Source organism: Coptis chinensis, chromosome 1, assembly GCF_015680905.1.
Source record: "Coptis chinensis isolate HL-2020 chromosome 1, ASM1568090v1, whole genome shotgun sequence".
Classification (NCBI taxonomy): domain Eukaryota; kingdom Viridiplantae; phylum Streptophyta; class Magnoliopsida; order Ranunculales; family Ranunculaceae; genus Coptis; species Coptis chinensis.
The window spans coordinates 26,832,335-26,856,019 of NC_141456.1; the positions used below are offsets into that span (position 1 = coordinate 26,832,335).

General features: G+C 36.0%; 3 protein-coding genes across 5 annotated transcripts; 2 read left to right on the top strand and 1 right to left on the bottom strand.

Annotated features, from left to right (window-relative positions):
- Positions 1-1,643: 1,643 nt before the first annotated feature.
- On the bottom strand, positions 1,644-6,909 carry LOC147523205 (uncharacterized). Its single transcript, XM_086597849.1, has 4 exons — positions 6,285-6,909; positions 3,969-4,176; positions 2,159-2,653; positions 1,644-2,071 (listed from the first exon to the last, which is right to left on the bottom strand). The coding sequence occupies exons 1-4, from the start codon at positions 6,892-6,894 to the stop codon at positions 1,984-1,986; spliced, it is 1,401 nt and encodes a 466-aa protein (XP_086453975.1). The 5' UTR covers positions 6,895-6,909; the 3' UTR covers positions 1,644-1,983.
- Positions 6,910-15,324: 8,415 nt separating this feature from the next.
- Positions 15,325-18,816, top strand: LOC147523206 (cyclin-D1-1-like). 3 transcript variants are annotated; one of them, XR_015215954.1, is made up of 7 exons: positions 15,326-15,814; positions 16,008-16,103; positions 17,058-17,156; positions 17,257-17,458; positions 17,547-17,677; positions 17,756-18,508; positions 18,674-18,816. XR_015215954.1 is itself a non-coding variant. In XM_086597854.1 (6 exons), exons 1-6 carry the CDS (start codon positions 15,563-15,565, stop codon positions 17,966-17,968), a joined length of 993 nt encoding a protein of 330 aa, XP_086453980.1. In that variant the 5' UTR covers positions 15,326-15,562; the 3' UTR covers positions 17,969-18,816. The 3 variants fall into 3 exon arrangements, 2 of the variants coding, with proteins under 2 accessions (XP_086453985.1, XP_086453980.1); XM_086597854.1 differs by having other exon boundaries at positions 17,756-18,816; XM_086597859.1 differs by lacking the exon at positions 17,058-17,156 and having other exon boundaries at positions 15,325-15,814; positions 17,756-18,816.
- A 3,796-nt stretch (positions 18,817-22,612) lies between these two features.
- On the top strand, positions 22,613-23,353 carry LOC147523207 (uncharacterized). The gene has a single exon (XM_086569828.1). The coding sequence runs from the start codon at positions 22,613-22,615 to the stop codon at positions 23,351-23,353; it is 741 nt and encodes a 246-aa protein (XP_086425954.1).
- Positions 23,354-23,685: the final 332 nt, after the last annotated feature.

Genomic DNA, 23,685 nt, shown 5'->3' on the forward strand with positions numbered 1-23,685 from the left:
TGCTGCAATCGCGATTGGTGCAGCCTATTCCTTAAAAATAAAGAATACCATTTTTTTTTACCAAATTAACAATATTAAATGGGATGTAATGTGATAGGGAAAATCACACAACACCTAAACCCAAAAGATTACGTCATTAATTAACCAATACACGGTTTACCCACCTAAAGCACAATGGAACACTCAAACCTCCAGCCTTTCTCTATAATGCAGCTCCTTGTGAGGTGAAATGTCCAGTTTTTAGAAATACCCAACTCTTGGTTGATATTTTAGTTTTTATTTCTTCCCTTTAGTGATACTTAATACTCATGTTATAGTGATCAACTCTTTTCTTTTTTTGTTTGGATGTTGCAATGGCTTCAGTTTCGATGAGGCCGATCCCGTTTGGCGTTTGCGCCCGTTTTAGAGAAGCTTTCGCTTTCTGATGAAAACTATGGATCTGTCAGGAAATTTTATATAGAGACTACTGATGGTGGTGTCATACCGCCATCTCTACAACAGAGCATGATAAATGCAAATCCTCCAGAACGGGTCTGCCTCCTAAAAGGCTCCGATCACTCGCCTTTCTTTTCAAAGCCAGAATCCCTGCACAAACTCTTGGTGGAGATCTCTAAGGTCTGATAACATGAAATTTTAGGACTCACTGGTATATGCATGCAAGGGAAGCAGAATGATGCTGCTTTTGTGATTCAGTCCGCTTGGTGCAAAGTCCGTGGGATATTATGTTGAGTAGCATATTCATTAAATCTCATATTTTGTACGAGCACGAGATTGCATATATGTTGCAACCATGCCTCATGTGATCATGTATGGAAGTGAAGAAAAATGAGGAAAGAATGATTTTTTATTTTGTTTTTTGAGGGTTTAGGGTTTTGAGTATTGAATAAAAAGTTATAATGGTTTAAACGGAATAAATGTAAAGAGAAAGAAGAAGGGCGTTACCTTTAAAACTTGCTATTTGAGATGGCTTCTCCGTAGAATTGCAAGGAGTGAGTGAGCTTGGGGTTTAAGCGGGTTTGAGGGTACAACACTACAACTGTAGAAGTGAAGCACTTGGGTTTAAGTTTGGGCTTGGGTTGGATCAAACCCAAGGAGCCAAACTGGGCCCAGTTCTTAATAATCAGAGTGACTCATGATTATTGATTTTGAAATTTGAAGTAGGGTTAACCACTAGATGAGCCAATTAGTTTCCCCCACTAGATGGGAAATTAGGGTCTTCTCCCCTCCTCTATAATACACACAAAAAAAAATAGGGTCAACCCAATTTGACTTTTGTTTTGTGTGTATTGGGATTTCCCATCTTAAGGGAGGGGGGGATGTGGTTAATACTCGTTAACCCTTTGAAGTATGATGCGTGGTATCAGTTACAAATCCAACTTGGGTATCGTCTATTTTATAGTTTGAACAACTTGTAACATTGGACTGGGGTGCTTTGATAAAATGTTGTTACAGCAAATTAAAATGTTAATGTGCGTGCAAATATTGAATGGATGAGAAATTCTCTCAAATGTTGGTTAAGTTTCTAGTTAATTTTGCTCTTTTCTAGTTTAGTGAAAAAAAATTGAAATGGAGAAGGCTACCTATCTCTTCACACAGCTACAGGGCAACTAGAAAACTCAATTAAATGAAATGGAATGGAAATGTTTGTCTGTAGAGTCAATTAAAATTCATTACTAAAAACTCACCAGCATCCCCTCCAGCTCGGGACCATGTACAACCAAATAACAACAACAAAATATTCCATCAATTACATTTTTCGGGGCCAGGTATAGTTCCTGTAATGATCTAAGTTTAGTTCAGACTGATGCCATCATATCCCATCAATTACATAGTTAGAATCATTCTTACAAAAACGACCAATAGAGTTCTAGGTTTAGCTCAGACTGATGGCATCGTACTTCGCCAATTGTACACCTACTAACCTAACAAAAAAAGTTTGGGTGTTGACATAACATTTGTCTAATGGTTTAGCATTATTCTACATTAGCGCTCTTTTGTTAATGCCAGTGAAACTTTTTCCCCATACTTGGAGAAGACATCTGCTAGAACAGCCTTCTCCTTGACCTTCAATCTGCACAACAAACAGAAAATGTGAAGAATGTGTTCCAGACCTACAGTTAACATTAGGGACTGAACACGACATGTATGCATAGTCTACCTCTTTGCTGATCCAGGAATGTTCGACTTTGGAGACTTATGTGATCTTCCTTTGACAGTTGGCTTTTTCTTAATAGTTGGCTTTTTCTGTTGTTGCTTCACAGGCAAAGGATCAATTTTATCTGCTGCTTTTGGTCCTGCATTTTCATTGTCATTCATCTCTGACAGGGTTATATGTGCAACGCCCTCTTCTATTGCTTGTGAGGTTGCTGATATAGACTCATTAACCTGACCATCAGTATCAACAGAGGAGCTTACATCACCCGAGTCCAAGGAGATATCTACCAGGTCAGAATCTGCATAAGAGTGTGGTTCCATACTTGGAAGCAATTGTTCAGGAGTAGATGTAAGCAATTGTTCAGGAGCAGATGCATGAATATCATCTGCTGAATGTTCAGAAAGGTCGGAAGATTTGGGTGGATTTGTTATCTCACACGTTATCTGCTTTTCAACTTTACCAAAAGTTATACATCTCCCGGAATAAGTTTGGACGAACCTACAAAATTAGAACATGTGGTTAATCACCTGAAGTTTGAATTGAGCCAAACTCAAGATTTTGAGACATCATGTCCCAAAATTAGGTGTAAAGGCTTGCTTGTTGAACATTTATAATCAATGTACTCTGCAAGCCAACAATGCACACTTCAGATTTAGTCTTACGAGTATCCTCAATAAGTTGGCAGGCTCATTGCTAGTCCAATACAACATGCTATTTTAGCAACCAATACCAATCACCAAGCCTATGCATCTTCCATATTTAGCAGCCAATAAGTCACGAATGGCATAATATCTGGCGTATGTTGCACACTTATGCAACATACGGCACAAATTCTGCCTTGCGGTAAGCACGTGGTATATGTTAAGGGAGAAGAAGTGGACAAACGACACAATTTCTGTGGACAAACAACACAATTTCTGCTGTCTGATGTACAGACGGCACAATTTCTACCCTGATTTATAGCATTATTAATTATTGCTATCTCACTGCCAAACTTACCAGCGAATATAACACCTAGTAAAATGGCAGGAGAGATAACACATGGGTTCCATTGCATTTCTGACCTCATTGGGTGAAAAATATGTATAATAAGGGTTTAGCACATGCACCGGACTTGCTCTCAGTCTAATGTTTACTCAGGCCTTAATCAGATATTGGTCGGTGTGGTGATGGCAAGGTTCTCAGGCTAACAGTAAACAAGAAGCGTATAAAAGAGTACACCACATCTTCTCATTTTTTTGTCTTTCGTGGAATTAACGACACCTTTGAGGAGAGAATCAAGCCAGTAAAATAACTAGCAAAGTTGCTGCTTCTCATTTCAGTAGTTAATAGAACTTTCCTTCTTGCCAAAAAGAAAACTTTTATTAACTTACAGATCTTGCCTCAAGTTTCTTCAATGTTTGAGAAATGAACATAAAGATTGTTTAGAGTAATCAATAGTGAAACCTACATACAGTTTTCAAAGTTCACTGCATAATAAACACAGACTGGAATTGTTTATACAAAGCATACCAAATAATATCCTTTTCAAAACGTTATTCTTCTCCTAAAAATGGCTAAACAGAACTTCACAAAAAAAAAAAAAAAAAAAAAGTAAAAACAGAAACAGAAACAGAAACAATAATAATGATAATAATCATTAAATTGTGTACTTTCAGATCAATGAAATCATGCTAAAAAGAAACTCTAATCGTGATTAAATCCCAGAAGAATAAACATGACCTAAAACACTTCACTGAACAGGAAAAAGAAAATAATTGTAAGAGTAAATAAACTTGGACTGCCTAGAGATATTTCATATATAACTTTTTACCTATTGGCAGCCTCCAGAGATTCCAGATTGACAAAGGCAAACCCCTTGCAAATAGGATCCCTGGTCTTTTTGCTTCCTGAAACAGCTGGGCTTATATTGATTTTGGCCGTAAATTCTTTAAACACCAACTTCAAATCTCTTTGGATATTCTTTTTCCTCGGAAGATTCCCAATACGCACACGAAATCCACTAGGAACAGACTCAGATGCTGCAAATCCCCAGCATAGCAAGGAAAAATAAGAAACTGCGGATATGCAATAGTTGGGGGGAGTTGAAAAATATATATATAACAGACCACCAGTAAACCAATTCAAATGCAAGAATACTACAGCAGAGTCCTTCCCAGATAAAAGAACTATGATAAAGCAAAAGCAATAAAACATAAAAGCGTAGAGGATGCTACAAAGAACAGAAACATTCAAACGGCCATTAGGACATCATGCAAACACAATGGGAACCTAATTCGTCTTTGATAAGCAATTGGTAAAGTTAGCTGTGTGTGAGAGAGAGAATTACAGTGTATGCATCATTGCTACAACATCCTCGAAACTCTACTCAACATGTACAACCAAATACAAGATCCTCAAAATAAATGACCTAAGGAAAGATACAGCTCTTTGACTCTTTCCGAACTACAAGGCCAAGACCATCGTTTACCAACATACAAGTTACATCTACGGGAGATAGAAATTGCTTACCCAAGAATTATATCAGCTAACTAATTTCATTATCATATTGGAAAATTTGTACATGTACAAAAAAAAATTCCAAAAAAAATAAATAGAAAGGAAATTTATCTCTTTTTCATCACACATAATCACTCAAATCCCATGATATTATGCACTAGTTGGTCTAAGGACACACAGGGAACTATCTTATACTCTTAGAGGCAACACTCATATTTCAAATGAAAGACGTCCTTCTCTAAGAAAAGTCTCTTTACTTGTGTGATCCACCCCAGATAAAAGTAACGTCCAAAAGGGATCCACCTTTATTTGGCTGCGCAGTCAACACATTTTTGAGTTAGTACCGGCTTTGCAAAGTGTAGGACCGGCTTAAAATGTTATGTGGAAGGACTGCATCATTGTACAATAGGGTTCAGTACATATCAAGTATAAAAAGGGGAAGGACTGCATCATTGAATCAAGAAATTCATCGCCTGAGAGATTCGAAGACTATGGCGTGGCCTCTCTGAACGGTTTCTCTTACAGTTCCTTGACACTGGCATTCTGGCCTAACGTCAAGAGCTGCTCGATCTTTGGTTAGAAGACCATATTTCATGTTAAGACTACACCAACGGGTGGATGAAGACTTAATGACTGGAATATAAAACTACAAGGTAGAGGATTCAGGTGATCTCAGCGGGCGATCACTACTATATGAGCATGGTGGAGAACGAGATCAACTAATCAGAGGTAAATGAAACAACAAGCTTAGAGAAGACAAATCAAGCAGATAGGTATGTGCATATATTAATGGCCCTCCATACATTAACTCAGCAAATATTGCGCGAAAACGTCTTGCCCATACTCTGCACATGCTCTACAATGTCAAAAAATTTGGTTAGGTCAGCTGGCATGATCCTCCATAGTAGCACATTCAAAAATGTGCATTTTCCTATCAGTAGTGGTCATTTTTACCGTCATGCCGCAGAAGATCTATCGTTGGGATGGAGTGACTGGTTTCCTTGAAGTAGTGTTGGTCCACCACCTCCTAAGTAAGTCCTACAGTGATGGTGAACTATCTAATGCTTTAAGGGAACTAGCATCTTTTTAGCAAGACGTTGCTTGCTGGTCTTAGAAGTTCATTTTGATTTCTACAACATGAATAGTTAGAAAATATTACTTTTGAGATTTTTTTTAATAAGAACACATCATTCTGAAAAGCTCACAAAATTGTTTCTTGCAAGGGTGAAAGTCGTGATACAAATAATTGTTCCTGTGTTGACACAACTAAATACAACTCAATGAAAAAGTTAACATCTTTTCAACAGATTTTGCATCTATCTTACCCAGCTATTGGCTTGCTAAGTACCATATTTGAGGATTAACCTCTCTCACTTGACACTATAAACCATCAACATAACCTATATAAAACATAGTCGTAACTAGAGAAAAACACTACACTACACAAAAGGGATCATTTTATTTATCAATATAAAACCCTACACTACGCAAAGGAGTCTAGCAATGTATGTTCTCTTTGTTTTCCACAGGGCAACACCCAACATTATGCAATAAGTATATTCCACACAAGATTAATATAATCACATAACAAACTGGAAAACGCACAACATATGCAAACTAAACAATGCACCTTTTGTCACTTGCTTTTCCTTTTTTGAACCAGCCAATGAAGGATTACTCTTAAGCTTAGCAATATTAGCAGCCTGTGCTTTTCTACTTTGTTCCAATTCCTCAAACAACTTTTCCTCAATAGAAGTATCATATTCTTTCCCTACACCAAACCCAGAAGGCTTATTCTCAAACCATTCCGACATACCCGAAAGCGGTATAAACATCCCCTCTTCTTCCCCATCTTCCTCATCTTCCTCATCATCATCAAGTTCATTAAAAGCAGCTAACTCCAATAAATTCTTGCTACCCCTTTTCTGCTTTTTCACAGCAGAAACTAAAACCCCGACATTTCTTCCCTGTGGAAACAGAGCGTTTGAGTTGGGGTTTTGAGGTTTGTTTGGAGTTATAAGTGATGGAAAGAGATGGTGTGAACATGGTGTGGAGGGTTTAAGGAAGTGTTTGAAGCCCATCATCTTCTTCTTCTTCTTGTTTTCAAGTTTGAGTTGTCTACTCAAAGTGTTCAACTTTAGCACTTTGCTGACAAGCTTATCACTAGATTTTGGACAGTGAGTTGACTCGGGGACGATTAAAATGGCCGAGCTGGGCTGGGCCTGGTTTTCGTAGCCCATTTACACGTAGGGGATACTTTATCAGGTTGACTGGAAGTTATTAGATATATAATCATCCTTTATCTAAGTAAATGTATATAAGATGCTCTAATTCACCTTCGTCTCTTCAACAATACTTTCGTATTTTTTATATTTATTTTAATTTCTATTTTTATTGACTGTTGGTCCAGACTTCTTTTGCTAATTGAATGCATTAATGCAAACTGGCGAAGAGATTGAACCCTCAACTCTGCTTTCATATACACATTTCCAGTCCATAAAACTTTGAACTCTCTGCAAAAAAAAAACAAAATAATCTGTAATTTGTAAAAGAATGTTATTATTGGGAAGAACAAAAGAGAATAAGTTTTTCTTTTATATACTGTAATTTTATTGGTGTATTCATAAATAACTTCCAAATGTTAACTCTTCACTTTTAAATTGTCATTTTTAAGTTTCGCTCCACTACACGATCTTAATGGCGCATTCGATAGTACAACAACTTTATTGTTGCTGTGGTGTTGAAATTTTGGGCCATCATGACTTGTGGCAGGAGTCCGAGAGAACTAACATGGGCTGGGCCGCCCTCATTGTTTTTGTAATTTACTAATTTTTCTATTTTTTGAGCTAGAGAATCATAATAAATTAATTATTGTGCTTACATAATAAAATTTGTTAGTCCGGACTTGACTAAATTAATAATTTCGCTAAATTGATAAGATAATATATTTAAAAACAATCCTTGTAGAGTTTAGTGGAACTCATTTATTACATAAATTAATAAAAAAAATAAAAATGAGGCGAAATATTGTACCTTTTTAAAATATGAGTCTTGTACTCCCATGTGTGCTTGTCTTGTGGTGAAATTTAAATCAAGTTGAATCTTAAATGACAGGGATCATATAAGATCACTTTGATACATATCTATTTCCTAAAACATTAAAGCATAAAAGAACAAGTTCTTAAAGTATAATGAAATATATATGAAGGAATATAATACGATCTTTAACACCATAGAAAATATTTCTAGAATAAATTTTGAAAATTCATAAATATTTAGATAAATTAATAACTATTAATTTACTGGTAATTAAAACGCTACTTAATTAATAGATTTTACCTTGTCCCATGGGTATTAAATTATCGAGGTTCTATGTATTCTAATTTTCAAAGTAACAAAATATCTGCATCCAGTTGAAATTTTAGGAAATAGAAAAGAAAATATTGGCCACAAAATAATTGTTAGAAAGAGTTAGTACTAAAGAGTGAATCGAACCGGTGAGTTTATAGAAGAAAAAAAATCGAACCGGTGAAACACCTGTCAAGACTCAAGACCAAACCTGTTACTCACACTTATGGAACTAGGCGAATGATATATTGTTAGTAACTTACATGTATGAACGAATGGACGATCAACTTCGTCCTCTTGGATTATGTACGCGTACTTAAAAGGAACACCAAATTGCAAACTTGATGGAATGTTATAGAAAGTGTGCATTTTAGCTTTAAAAGATCTCACTATTCTCTTGGATTTGATTATTGAGAGAGTGACTCTCAAGGACAAAACAACCAAAAAAGTAACTCTCACTACCAATTTTTTTTTAATCACTCACGGTAAAGTCCTGAATTCTTATTAAGGGTAAATTAGTAAAAAACACGTGAACCTTAGGGACGATTACGTGCGTGGCCAGTCGGATAGACGTTTAGCATGACGTAACGTAAATTAATTTAACACCGACTGAGAAACCTTAGTTCAGGAAAACCACTTGAAAAATTCTAAGGTTTCATATCATTAGTTACCTAGAATATACGAAGATCGAAAAAAAAGATAAATAATAAGTGATAAAATAATTCGATACATGGTAAATTCGTGTGTGCATAACTAAATACTCGCATAGTCAATACGAGTCTGTCGCCTATAAACCCGAAAACTTTAGAACTGGACAAGTCATTTGACGATAGCTTAGTAATTACTGGATAATGTGCACTAACTTAGACCGTTACACGCGAGAGCATGGGAGCAAGCCTTGATTGATAATAGCTAACAAAGTAAGGGTAGGATAGTCTTATTACAAAAACCTTAGCTAATACCCATAGAAATCGCACCAAACTTATCGCACCAAATTTCTTTTCTTCTCCATTTCGCCAACTTAGAACCCTAAGAGAGAGAGAAAACCCAATTCGCCCAATTTCCATTGCTCCAAACCTAAGGTTTTCACACCTAATCCTTAGAAACACTAGATTCAAGTGTGAATATTCAAAATTTATTGGAATTGCATCGTATCATAGTGAAAGGTGAGTTAAATTTCGTCTCAAATAGACATTTAGACTCAATTTCAATGGATTTGGGTGTATTGATGAAAATAATTGAACTGAGTGTGTTGAATTTCGACAGTAGCTAGTTGGTGAAAATAGAGTGGAGTGAAATTGGTGGAGCATAAAGCTAAGGAGCTATTTTTACTGACTTGGTAAGAATTATTATATATTCACTCTAATTTAGAGAAATTTATGTTAGTTTCACACTTTGTTTAAGATCAGATTGATTAATGATTGATTGAGAAGAAACACACCCGTAATTATTACTAGATTTAATGTGAATTGAAGGGTGTGAAATTGGTTTGTAGTTGAAGTTGGGAAAAATCTTAATCGTTAGTGGAATGGATATGATGGGTGTTGGCATAAGGTCCTACAATGGCTAGAAATGACCTGTAACCGCTGTTAACTGTAGTTAGAGGAAAAGTTGCTTGAAACCAAATTCTTAGTGTTGAGATTTCTTCTCGTCTTACGTTAAATAAGAATTTCTCGTTAGTTTGATAAATTCTAATATCCTACTTATGTATATGATGTTATAGGAGTTAAATAAGAGTGGATTCGGTTAAGTGGGGTTTGAGAAGAACGGAGCTGGCTAAGGTAGGAACTTACATATCAATATCTAGCATGCTTATTTTCATGCATGATTTGATTGGTTTAAATTGGTAAAAGATAGTTGCTTATCAACCATGCATATATATGTGATATTCATATTTTGTATTCGTATTTTTCCTCGATAAAAACTAGATATATAGATAGCTTTTGGGTGAAAAATGAGTTTTGTGAAATCTGGGTAGTGGGTATTGTTTTCTTTCGTTAAAAGAGCAAAACTGGTTGTGGAAAGGGCTCTCGTCTCTTGTCTCAGTAAGGAGACAGAGAGATAGATTTTGTAATGTGGGTAAGGATTACCCGGGTGTTTGTAACTATGTGTGAGGTTCTGGATTGTTCCATGGATATAGTTCGTTGTTATTTTCTATGATTCGCCGTTTGGGAATCATAGGTTGTCATTTACTATGACTGACCCGTTTGGGAGTCATAGGTTGTATTTAATCGATTTTTGAAAATCTAGGAACTCACACATACAGAACCAGCAGTTTTAAAGGAAAAACTAAATATGTATTTATAGTATTTAGAAATAACCGGTAATACGAATATATATTACTATGCTTATCACAAGGGGATTTAGAAAAGAAATTGTGAATACCTATAAAGAAGGAATTGTTATCGCATTTCCGTAGACGGCAGTTCATTCTAGGATTACAACTGTGGTGTACACCTTTCGAGGTGGTGGGTCATCTTTAAAAGGATGCATCACAGGATGTAGTCCAGGAATTCCTTTTCTACTTTTCTAGATAACCATGCTTGTACGTGTCACGCTGTATGGTGCTTAGCTTGTATGAGGTTACATGTTACCTCGATGATGTTTAGACATGAGGAGTGAGAGTTTAGTCCACTCCTGGACGTGTGTCAGGATCCTGAGCAGTCTGCAGTCATCGAACGGTTGACCACTGTAAGTTAGGTGATAGCCCGTATGGGGGTCATGGTCACAGGGCCCACCTGAGCCCTAAAAGCTTTGGGTTTTGTGTGTACGAACACAACAACGGCATTTCAGCTCTCTGCCGGTAAAATTAGGAAAACAACGGTGCATGGTTCACACTGGGAAGTACTGAACCGAGATATGTCTGGGACTGGGGCTGAATATCAGTCATACCCTCACCATTCTAATAGGATGCAGCGGCCACAATAGTTGTATGATGATTGTGAAAACTCTATTTTGAATATTAAAGAAGCATGCCAAAATGATTTATGCTAGTTAGTGATGTATTATATAGTCATGATATTTTGATATTATTATAGAAACCCTGCATGTTTTAAATGGTTTGCTATAAGTAGACTATTTATTGGTTATGTGCGTTTCTACTGGCATAGTTGTTTTGCTCATCCTACATTAACATTTTCAGACGAACCAGTTGTGGAGGAGACTATCCCTACCACTAGTGATGATGGTTATGGGGATTTGGATGGTTTTCCTTATGCTTGACGAGAGACAGAATCAAGTTATTTTGTTGTATAGGGCGAATCTAGCTCATTTTGTTGTATAGAGAGAGTATAGTTCATTTTTGGTTGTATAGAGAGAGCTCAGTTCATTTTGATATAATACTTTATGTATTTGAGTAACAGTTACACTTAAACATTTTGTGGATATATATATATATATATATATATACATCACTGTTGTGTATAAAGTTAGTTTAATATAGATATGGTTGTTGGAATGATATAGTATATGATTCCAGGTTATGACAGGTTTTAAGTATATGAAACGTTGATTAAACAAAGGAAACTCCGCCGAAATTTCAATAGAATTGTGATAGTGACTGCCTCGAGATTCATCTCTACGTCCTCGGGATGTGTGATGGGTCTCGGGGCGTGATACTCACAATGACCAGGGTAGATAAAATGTTAAGTATACCCTTGACGCGAAATAAAAAATGGCTCGGGTAGATGAAAGGTCAAGTATACCCCTGACGCGAAATAATAAACAGTCCGGCCCAACCGAAACGACCTGGTGTATATAGTATGAACAATCATTCTTCATACTGAACAATCATAAACTATAAACAGTCATTGTGCATACCTCAACATAATGTATGATTAGTAAAAGCACATATTGGAGTATAAACAACCATCATTATTCATACCTATTTGGGGTACGAACAATCATTGTTCATACCTCAAACATTAGTTATGAACAATACCTCAACATGAGCTATGCACAATCACTGTTCATACCTTAACATGAGCATTGTTCATACCTTAACATAATATATGATTAGTAAGAATACTTATTGGAGTATGAACAATCAATATTCATACAACAAACATAGTATAATTTATTTGGGCACAAACAATCACCAAATTTCTCTGCTTTATAGACATAATACATAGGGGTGAAATTGGTATTTAAAAAAATAAAATTTTATATGCTTTATATCTATAATAACATAGAGGGGTAAAATTAGTATTTAAAAAAAAAAAAAATGTTGGGCCAACTTATTTTGTCCTTGAGGATTATTAAAATTGAAATTATGGGTTCGTAGGTTACTTAATGTTGGAATTTAGTTACTAAAAAAAACGGTGTCCTCTAGAGTTACTTTGGCCCAAAATTAGTCTTGTGGACTCTTTTCTTGTTGATTATGTTGGATGTTAATTTTATCACTCTGTTTGTATCAATGCATTTTTGGTGACATGATTACCTAAAGGTAATTTTTGATATTCTACCTTTCACCCTTTTGTTATATATCTTTATATCCTACGAAGTGAATAATTAATAGTATTTTCAAGATAAAAATTTCTAAAGTAACACACAAGTTGAACCGAATTTCATAAACACACTGATGTGGCAAAGGCTATCACGTGCAACAAAGAAAAGACCCAATCAAGACTTGTCTTCCTTGTAATAAGTAGGACATTTCTATTACATCAATCACACCTGTTCGTCTGAGAAAACTGTTTAGTTGAGTTATTTCCCTTAATCATTCAGGCTTTCTAACTTTGAATTACGCTCCCAAATATGTACTTTATTAGCTTAATATTTATTCATAGATCATTGAACCTTAGTAGTTTGTGAAGAAGTGAAGAACTAAAGATCCTTGTGGCCAATTATCTGTTGATTATGTTCACTCATTGTTTATATGCTTCAAATTCAGCATCAGCCTCAATCAAGTATGACTTACCAACAACTACAAATAGTATATCATCAAAATGAGATTGGATTATATAACAAAATGATATAGAGAAAGTATATCATCAAAAGAACCCCAAGTTGGATTTTTTTACAAATTAAGACATTTTCGGATTTGTAGAAAACAATTTCAGTATGTGGAAGTGTGGAACAAGTGATGCAACTTTAGAACACGACTGAACCTATGTGGTCTCGCATCACTGATCCAGTGTCATCTACACAAAGGAGAAAGGTTAACTGGTTGGGTCGGTCAGCGGGTGAGAGAGAAAACTAAAAAAGAGAAATAACAACAAAAATCATGTGCTATCTACTGCCACGTTAGTGTGTTCCTCAATTCGGTTCAATTTTTGTGTTGCTGTAGAAAAACTGTTTCAAGATAATAAGTACACAACTGTGTAACTTATGAATCTGCCTAATCCCAACATCTTTTCAAAAAAAAAAAAAAAAAAAAACCGTGTAACTTTTATTTTTTCAAAAAGTGGTTGACTATTAGGCTATTAGCTAATTTGGTAATGGGATCAAGTCGTGGTAAAACACCAAATAGAAAGTGGATGACTGAATGTCCGAATGTCTACAGTCAATTCATATAGCACTACTTTTCACTATTTCTTCCCCTAAAACTAGCAATGTTTAGCACTTTAGCCTACTACTTCAAGATAATTCTATGTACTGCAGGTCTATTCTCTCTTATTTTATCGAAAAAAAGTCTATTCTCTATTATTATTTCTCCTTAACAGTGCAACCATAGACCAGAAACTTATTAAAATTAAGTGTTGTTTCAATCGCAATCGACGTAACCGACCAAATCCAAAGAAAAAACAGTGAACAAATTGTTTTACTGGTGAGTGTAAGACTCTTTCCTCATATATTTTCCCATTGTTCATGGAATCTAATTTTCCTCTCGTTTGTTCCAAATAGAATACGATTTGACACTATTATGTTTAATATGCCAATTGGAAGTAACTTAATACAGTAATAGTTCCACTATATGCTGGAACTCAAATCATTTTCTTGAAGCTCACTCTTATGTACTGGATCCGCTTGAATTGCTTTCAATGACCTGGCCTAGTACAAAACCGATCCCAATTTATAGGCCTTCTGATACATGCAAATGGATTGTCTTTTTTTTTGTCAGGTGCCCGAACAAGTCCTTAACTCCTTATATTTATCTTAGTCCAATGGACGAGCGTATATATCTTTTGAGTTCGGGAGTGACAATATTATTTCATACATATTAGCTAACCGACTAGTCAAATAAAGGAAATAAATGAACCCCCAATTTCCTCTATCTAAGAAAATATTATGTCTGGGAACTCAAGCTAGCATGTCCTTAACATCCTCAGCTCTGTGACGTTAAATATAGGCCACCTACCAACAATAATTGTATTTGCTAGAAATTTTATCCCCACACAAAACTTGTCATGTCTGATCATCTAGAAGTATTTCTGCAACTTTAGCAACCATATTCCTGGGCCAAAAACCCAATTAAAAAGGTTACTAGCTAGTGTGATTTCGTTATCATGGTGAAAAGATTGATTGGTTAAATAGAATTATCATCGATCAAATGCCCTCACCTCACCCCCAACTCCCCAAGTGCCAGCTAACGCTAGGAACAACTAACAAGCCAAGCTATAATGTTGTATGGACTTTGAGTACTCGCCTAGTTTTTACTTGCTCAGTTGCTCGAGCTAGTTTTTGTTGCAATATATATAAGGCAGAGTTTGAACAGTTTTTGGGCTCGTTTATATAAAAAGGAGCTTATTGGAACCAAGCAATATTCGGGCTCAGTCGGAGCTTGGTCCGCAACATAAGCCAATCCAGAACAGACTTTTCCTTGGCCTGCTCGGCTCAATGTGATGGCTTTTAGTAGGAAATTTTTATGTTATTATTATTATTTTTTGCAAAAGATCAATATGAATTGAATGGTTTCCAAGAAAATTGTTGCTATTGCGAAAAACATATAGCTTAAAATGTTGTATTAAGTATCTTTGTTAAATGTCCAAATAAATCAGGAATTATTCTCAAATATTCTCTCTATAATTTTCTCCCGTGTCAAATTGTTAAATGGAAGATCACCTCTTAAAATGGGCACAACAGTTTGATATCTAATCCCATGATTTTTGTCTTAGGCATGCTAAGCTATGAAGTATGAATATCGTGGTATATACATTTATACATTTAACTGAACCAAAAAAAAAAAGGATAAATAATAAAATGTATAAGCTGTCAATTTGATAGACCACTCTTTGTCAAATGGTGGAAAAAATTGTATATGTAACTACTAGATAACTAACAAAACACGGGCATTGGAAGGACCACAGGTACACAAGGTCAATCAGACTGGCCCAAAATATTATAGTTGGCCTTGAGCTATAAAGAATAATGCTGTTCTGCATTCCCATAATCTGATCTAAAGAAGACATGCATTTTATTATTTCTCATTTTTTTTTAACCTCAATTTTAAAAGAAGAAAAGAAAAACAAGTATTAATAGAGTGACATTGAAGCTTGCCTCTAAAAACTCAACCATCTCCTCTCAACGACTCCATTTCCCGGGAAAAAAAACACCAACTCACTTCAACACATCCAACCCATGGCATTCTCTTCTAAGAAGTGCTAGTCATCATCAACAATCATGTCGTCTTCAGTCTCTAGCTCTGATTGGTTTTCAGACCTTCTCTGCTGTGAAGAAGCCGAAATCTTAAGGGATGACTTGCCAGATTATTACTCACCTAATACCGAATTCCCTGAGGATATTGAAGAATCCATAGCTGGATTAATTGAAGACGAAGGGGAGTACATGCCACGGTTTGATTATCAAGAAATGTTTCAATCTCAAACGATTGATGCTTCAGCTAGAAGTGACTCTATTGCATGGATTCTTAAGGTACATATGAATCAGATTAACTCTTCAAATGTTTGTCTAGGCCTTCTATATTAACGCTAACAAGGCGCAAATCAAGAAGTATGACAAGTTGGCATCATATGACATTGCTATCACTGGGCTTGTTTCAGATTTCAATAATTAATCTTTCAAGAAATGTTTAGCAGTTGATTAACATTAGAATTATTTGATGTAGGTTCAGGAGTTGTACCAATTTCAACCGTTAACGGCATATCTCTCTGTTAATTACATGGACCGGTTTCTGTCTTCTCGTTGCTTGCCGCGTTTGCCAGTAAGATTCCTTCTCGGACCTTATAAAACTCTACATGATGTAGCTCTTAAGGAATTTTGTTTACATATTTATTTTCTTTATTTGCCTTAGCTTGTTGAATTCATCTTTCATTTTAACCAAAAAGAAAAAGAAAAAAAAAATACATTTTTCATCTTTCTTTAATTGACTTATAGTATCACGGTGATACTAATGTGAGTCTATGAGGTTTTGCATTACTGCATTAAGTTTTCACCATGTGAGTGAAGAGTTAAATGAAATGCTACTGCTGTTATTTTGTTATTTGAGAGCATGCAAATTGCAGATTTCCAACCTGTCTAAATTAGTTTCTTTCTGCAAAGTACACGATATATACAAAATTACAAATACCATTGACTAGAGATCTGTGGAAATGAGTATCATGTGTGGTGTTCCATTTTTTTGATATATTAGGCCCACTTTTAAGATTGTGTTAGTAACATCAACATGCACTGTGCTGTAAAATTTGTCTTGCTTTTTAGGGGGCATACAAGCAAATGTACTATGCTTTAAAGTTTAAATAACAACTTTTCTGTCTTTCTCCGCCTCCCCGCTCCTCCTCCTTTTTTGTTACTTTTTTTCCTTTAACTAATCAAGATATGTTAGCTTAAGTCGTTATCATATTGTTACTATATTCTGATTTTTAACAATATATTTCGGATCAATGTTTTATTGCTCGGACTTTGTAGTGGCATGGGGTATGCAACGTGTCCCATACAAAAATTAATTAAGAAAGAAGAAAATAAAAAGGAGTCTCTATTTGGACAGATTATATGAATCAACTTTGATGTGACTAGGGATATTTTAGTTTAATCGTATCGAAAATACTAATAACCAAAATTAATTCTCAAAATCTTGATATTAGTATCAATAATAATTTTCTAAGCTGATTTGATTTGATTTGATTTGGTTTTTCAATTTTTTTTTTTGACAATGTAGAAATCAAATGGATGGCTAATGCAATTGGTATCGGTTGCTAGCTTGTCCTTGGCTGCAAAAATGGAGGAACCCCTTGTTCCATCTCTCTTTGATATTCAAGTATTTAATCTCATACAATATACCCTTTCCATGATATCTTATATTGTCCTTGCAAATAAAAAGTATGGTTAACCAACTAAATTCATGACATGTTTTGTAGGTTGAAGGTACCCAATTCATCTTTGAACCAAAAACAATTCGTCGAATGGAATTCATCATCCTAAATGCATTGGATTGGAGACTACGATCCATAACACCCTTCGACTTCGTTAGTTTCTTTGCAAAAAAAGTAGAATCAACTGGAACCTTTACAAGGTTCATTGCTTCACATGCGACGCAAGTAATTCTAATTATCATGAGAGGTATACACAAACTTTTAGATTATGTGTGTGTTGGACTGTAAAAATATGCAGTCTTCCCATCCATCTGAACAATTTTTCAATGACATAGATGTTAATTTCCTACACTATCGACCTTCTTCAATTGCTGCGGCCGCTGTAATGTGTGCTGCAAATGAATATACAAGTATCTCTCTCAGTAATCCTGGAGTTGCTGCAACATGGTGCATTGGTCTAAGCAAAGTGAGAAGCACTGATTACTACTTGATTATACGTTTAAACTGAATGACTATAACTAATGGAAAAAATTTAATTTTGCAGGAAAAAATTGTAGGTTGCTACAAGTTCATACAAGAAGTTGTGGTTGACAATAGTCCAAAAACGCCTCCAAAAGAAGTACCACAACGTTGGGTGCTCAGTACTACTGCTAGTGATTTATCTTCTTCTTCACTGTCCTCATCCTCTACCAAAAGGAGAAAACTAAACAATTGGTTATGGCCCTTATGGGCAGATGAAGAAAGGGACAAATCCTAAAGAAAGAAAAGAAAAAAAGCTTGAAAGTTGGAAGTTGTCTCGAGTCGTAATATTTTTAAGGAGGTGTGGAGATTGATTTGACTATAGAGGATGTAAATAAGTGTGCCTTATTGGTGAGGGGGGAGCGTGGACTCGGTCTCCTATATTCTTTTTGCGTTAGATTATTGTAGCTGATTAGAGGTGCTGATTCCCAAGGTGTTGGAATATGTTTATATAATTTTGATTTTTGAGTGACAAAATTTCGGAAAGAGACGCAAGTTGGAGTAATATATTGAGTGTGAAAGAAGTGGATATTGAATTCTATGGTATATTGTTGGATGGGGTCAGGTAGGTTTTGGAGGAAAATAAAGGGAAATGAAGTTGGAGCCTTGCAGGGGGATTATAGTCAAGGCGTCAAGCTTCCATTCAGGGATCATCATTGCTGCAAGCTAGCCTTCAAGTCTTCAACAATGACGAAAAGAGCAGAATAATAATTGAATAAGAAAGACATATAAACTGACTCCAAAATGAACTTTACTATATGTGCACATCGTATATCTTGTAAGTTGTGTGTATGAAATTTGAGTGTGCAACTTTTTTGTTTTTTTGGCGGGGAAGCCTGATTTATGGCCAAAATATGGCCTAACCATATCAGACTTTTGAGTGGTATACACATGTATCAGCACACATGTATATGGATTAATTTTCATTCTTTTCTTTTTTCAGATAATGTTGGGAAGGGGTGCCCTTCTTCGGCTGAAGTTTGGCCCAAGTATACAAAAGGTCTTTGGGACCTTTAAACTTTAAAGGCTCAGCTTATGTAACTAAGTTAATCATGAATGGAAATTCAGATATTTTATATTTAAGCCTATTCATATTTCTTTACATCCTCTATTCGTCTTCCTTTGCAACTATCATGTTCCGTTTACTGAATGGCACATTGGACCTGGACTTTTGTGAACATTGAAGTTTGAAGTTTATGCTTTTTGGGTTTTTACTAAGTTCAATATTTTACTATATTAGAAAAATATAGGGTTGGAGGAATATTATTTTAGTGTCACATTTGTGTCCGTCACAGGAGCAAAATTATAATTATCTGATTTTCAAAAACTTAAAAAAACCAAAACTAATAATGGTAAATATTTGAATGTTTAAGTCTTAAAAATAAAAACAGTGGGCCAAGAATAATAGTGTCCATATATTATTTTTTATTTTTATTTTGTCATTTTTATTTATTTTTTATTTTTTTTATAGATTCTACTAAAATAAAATAATTAAAAAATATAAAAAGAAAAAGAGACTATTTTTTTTCTCTCTCTCTAACTTTAGTGGGTGTTTGGTTCTCATTTTTTCAAAAAAGTATTTTTTTCTTAAAAACCACTTTTATGAAAAAGTATTTATTCTAAAAACAGTTTTTCAATAAACATGTTTGGTTGTGACTTTTCTTAAAAGCTATTTTATCAAATCAGATTTCACACTATGTTTCTCGATATATTTTGACATATCGTGGCATAAATCAATAAAGTCTAAAACATCCGGGGAGTTCATTTGCCTTTAGCTCCAAACAAGTATGCGAACCTTGCTACGCATCGGTGTTTTTTCAAGTCTTTAAACTTGTCGCTCTAATATTTCTCAGATAGTATGATTTTTGTCGCTCTAATCTATGTCTCCGATAATATAATTTTTTGAATTTTAGTTTTAATCTAAAAAATAATATAAAAATATTAAGAAGGGTTGAATATAATATCAGTAATGTGAAGGAAGTTTTTTAAATTATTTTAAATAATATGAAACTAATTCTAATTTCAGTAAAATGGAGGAGTTTTTTGCAAATTGTTTAAAAAGAAAAGAACTGATTAGAAATTTAAAATAATTAAGGGAGGTGGTTCTAAAATCTTAAAATAGAGAGATTGAAAATACACTGTTCGGTTGAGAAGTGGGACTCCTAAAGACCCGCCTATCATATAGTGTAGATAAGTGTTTCCTTCAAAGAAAAATAGTTTTTTAACTTAAAAAACAAGTTTTACCTAATTATCATAAAACAAGTTTTTGGGACCAAAAAATGTTTTTTGGATGAAAAACTATTTTTTTTTTAAATAGAAACCAAACACATTTATTTTTTCAAAAAATATTTTTTCACTAATAAACACTTTTTAGCAATAAATAAATAAGATCCAAACACCCCCTTAGGCTCTACGTATTCTAAATATATTTTTTACTCACGGTCCATAACACGTACTGTTTGCTAGTTTCAGTAAATTAAAGTGTCAAAGGAGGTTATAACAAAAAAAAAAGTTAAGTGTCAAATGAGTGAGGAACATTGACGTTGGAATTTTGTGGGACAAATGCGAAGGACAAGTGGTCCCTAAATCGAAAAACAAGGGCATCTGTTCTAAACTGAGAATGGCCAATTGTCTGATCGAGCATCCCGTGACGTTCTGATGATCTTTTAGTGAGGCAGCAGCATTAATTTTTCATAATGATTATGGAATATTGTTCTATAGTTCTATTCACTTCCCTCGGTTCCATGTTTTTTGGGTAGCTGGATGCCTGGAATCCCTGGATACACAATAGAGTGATAGACAACCTGCAAAAGTGTGAGTGTGTGACAGATTTGATAGTTTTGGTTGACAAAAATCTCTGGCATAGTCATTGATATCTGAATTTTGTGTTAATCATTAATGACAATTTCAATGATCATTTTTTTTATTTTTTTAATCTTTTGGTAAAGAGACTGAATTTATTTGGTTCTATTATTTTAGGCTGGTGCAATAGCTCTCCAATCTGTCAAAAGTGGAGGAATCTCCATAATGCTCTCCATATATAGGGAGTAATATTAAGAAATAGAGAGTGCATTCCACACGAGTTGAAATGATGTAGTTTATAAAAACCTAAACGGCGCCACTTGAAATGGCGTGAAATGCATTTTTTAATTTCATACCGCGCTATTTGAAGTGGCGTGGTTTGTAAAATCCCAAACGGCGCCATTTGAAGTGGCATAGAATACATTTTTTTCTTTTTTTAATTCCGCGCCGGTCGAAGTGGCGTAGAATGGTCTGAACCATTGGACACCAAAATTGACTCTCCATCCTCAAAACACTGTTTTTTGGTGGAATGGAGATAGAGGGTGATGCACCATTGGACTCAGCCTTAGGCTTCTAACTAGTGTACTAAACCCTCTAACCATTTTAAATACAGTATGAGATCTCATAGAGTATATTGGAAATAAAATTTATAAGCAAGTAGAGGGAGGAGGACCACTTAAGAAAGTATGAAAAACCTTTTTAGAATAAGGCCAAGTCAACATCTTTTTGTACATTCAAGTTTCAACTACCTTCAGAAAGAGTTTCTTCAGTTTGATACTTTGGTTTGCTTGAAAATAAAAATAAAAATTGATGCTTGAATATTGAGATCATTCATTCAGTAATATTTCTAGTCATGCATTGCAATCCTGAAGATCCACCCATTTTTACATAGGGTGTATGTAGAGGTCATATTCCTGACATAGGAGGTTATAGGAGGTAAATGGGATGTAGGCAAGTTAAGATGGAGGAGACATGCTGCAGTAGATCATATCCTCAGAACCCCAACTGCTTGAAACTGCCGCGACAGGTGGGGGAACAGATGACGCTGGATTGATAAGAGATCAACGAAGGACAAAAGGTGACATAAGGCAAGTGGGCCGTAGGCAAGCTAAGAAGGAGGAGACATGCCACAGTAGATCATGTCCGCAGAACCCCAACTGCTAGAAACCGTCGCGACAAGTGGGGGAACAGATGACGCTGGATTGAGAAGAGATCAACGAAGGACAAAATGTGACAGAAGGCAAGTGGGCCATAGGCAAGCTAAGAAGGAGGAGACAGGCCACAGTAGATCATGTCCGCAGAACCCCAACTGCTAGAAACTGTCGCGACAGGTGGGGGAACAGATGACGCTGGATTAAAGGGAGATCAACAAAGGGCAAGAGGCGGTTAAGAAGAGAGAGGGAGAAATGGATAAAGGGAGGAGGAAAGAGAAGAAAAAGAAGAAGAAGAAGAAGAAGAAGAGAGAGAGAGAGAGAGAGAGAGAGAGAGAGAGCTCTGAGGTTGTAATTTCTGATAACACATTTGGCGCCGTCTGTGGGGAAACTAAGCAAAAATGGCCACCATAGCGAAAAGAGCAGTAGGGAGACCTAGGAAAGAAGCGGTTCGAGAGGCGGAAGAAAATGCAGCGAGTGTAGAGATAGGAGTTGGGGAAGAAGAGACATCGGAGGTGGCGACGGACGCCACCAGACTACTGCAAGAGGAGATAGTCAAGTTATGTAATGAGAATGAGGGGCTGAGAAAAGAAAAGGAGTCCACCCAGGTGGAAACAGAGCGGAGGGATCTACAAGATAGTGAAATAGAGGGGGCGAATGAAGAATTTCCATTCGTAGGTGTGGAACAAACAGCGGGCATCACGTTGGAGGTGGTACAGGCGATGATTGAGAAAGATAGGGAAGCGAACAAATGAGTAGAAAGAGTGAACCAGAGCGCAACGCAGAAAGAGATTGCGAGTCTCAATAAGAATCCACTGGTAGATTCGGTGTGGAACTCTGAAGTGCCTAAGAAGTTCAGCCAACCAAGGTTCGAAAGGTATGATGGGAAAGGAGACCCGACAGATCATCTACATCACTTCCGGCAACAGATGCCATTATGGCAAGAAAGCAAGTATGATGGACTCCGATGTATGATGTTCCCGGCTAGTCTTAAGGGGGGAGCATCAGACTGGTATTACAGGTTAGCATCGAGGAGCATCAGCAGATTTGAAAAACTAGAGCGCGCATTTGTCAATCACTTCATACACCAGAAGCGGAGGGTGGTCGAGATCACGGCCCTATTCAATGTCAAGCAAAGGTCAGCGGAATCGTTGAGGGAGTTTTTGTGTAGATTCAAGGAAGAGATGCTGAGAGTGGAAAATTTGGAAGAACATACAGCGGTAATAACATTCCAGCATGGTTTGAGACAGGGAACTAGAGTCCATGAGTCAGTGTCCAAGATTGAAATCACCACTTTGCACGCTCTATACCCGAAGGTGGAAAAATACATACGATATGAGGACATAATGCAGAGAAACGCAAAGGAACAGAAGAGATCAAGGAAGGTTGTACAGGCTGTGGACAAAGATGATCGGAGGGATAAGAGCAGTAGAGAGAAAGGAGAAAAGATATCATACAGAGGGCAGAACCGCGAACCAGAGAGGACTGGGGATCGTGGTAGGAGGGACATTCGGGAAAGAAAGTCGTACCACGAGATAGAGCAAACTCCACTTAACAGACCTCTAGAGGAGATCTTGCCACTAATTAAGGGGTTGCAGTACTATGAAGGTCCGCAGAACACGCCAGGAGAGATAGAGGGGAAACCATTTTGCGCCTATCATCATATCTAGAATCACGCAACTAATAAATGTTATGCCTTGAAGTGGTTGGTGGAGAGGATGATTGAAAAGGGAAAGCTCAGAGAATTTGTCACTGAGGTGCGTCAAGTTGAAAGGTTGTCGACACCAGCTAGAATCTTAGGAACTATCAACGTTATATTTAGTGGGGAAACACTTGGGAGAAATGTACACCGCAAAAAGATCAGAAAGACAGCAAGTCTGCGGCAGGTCAATGAAGTGGTAAGCATACCACAGTTAGTTAGTGGAACCGCGAAGGGAGACGAAACCATAATGTTCACTCCAAAGGACTTGGAGTAAGTAATTTCACTGCATGAGGATGCATT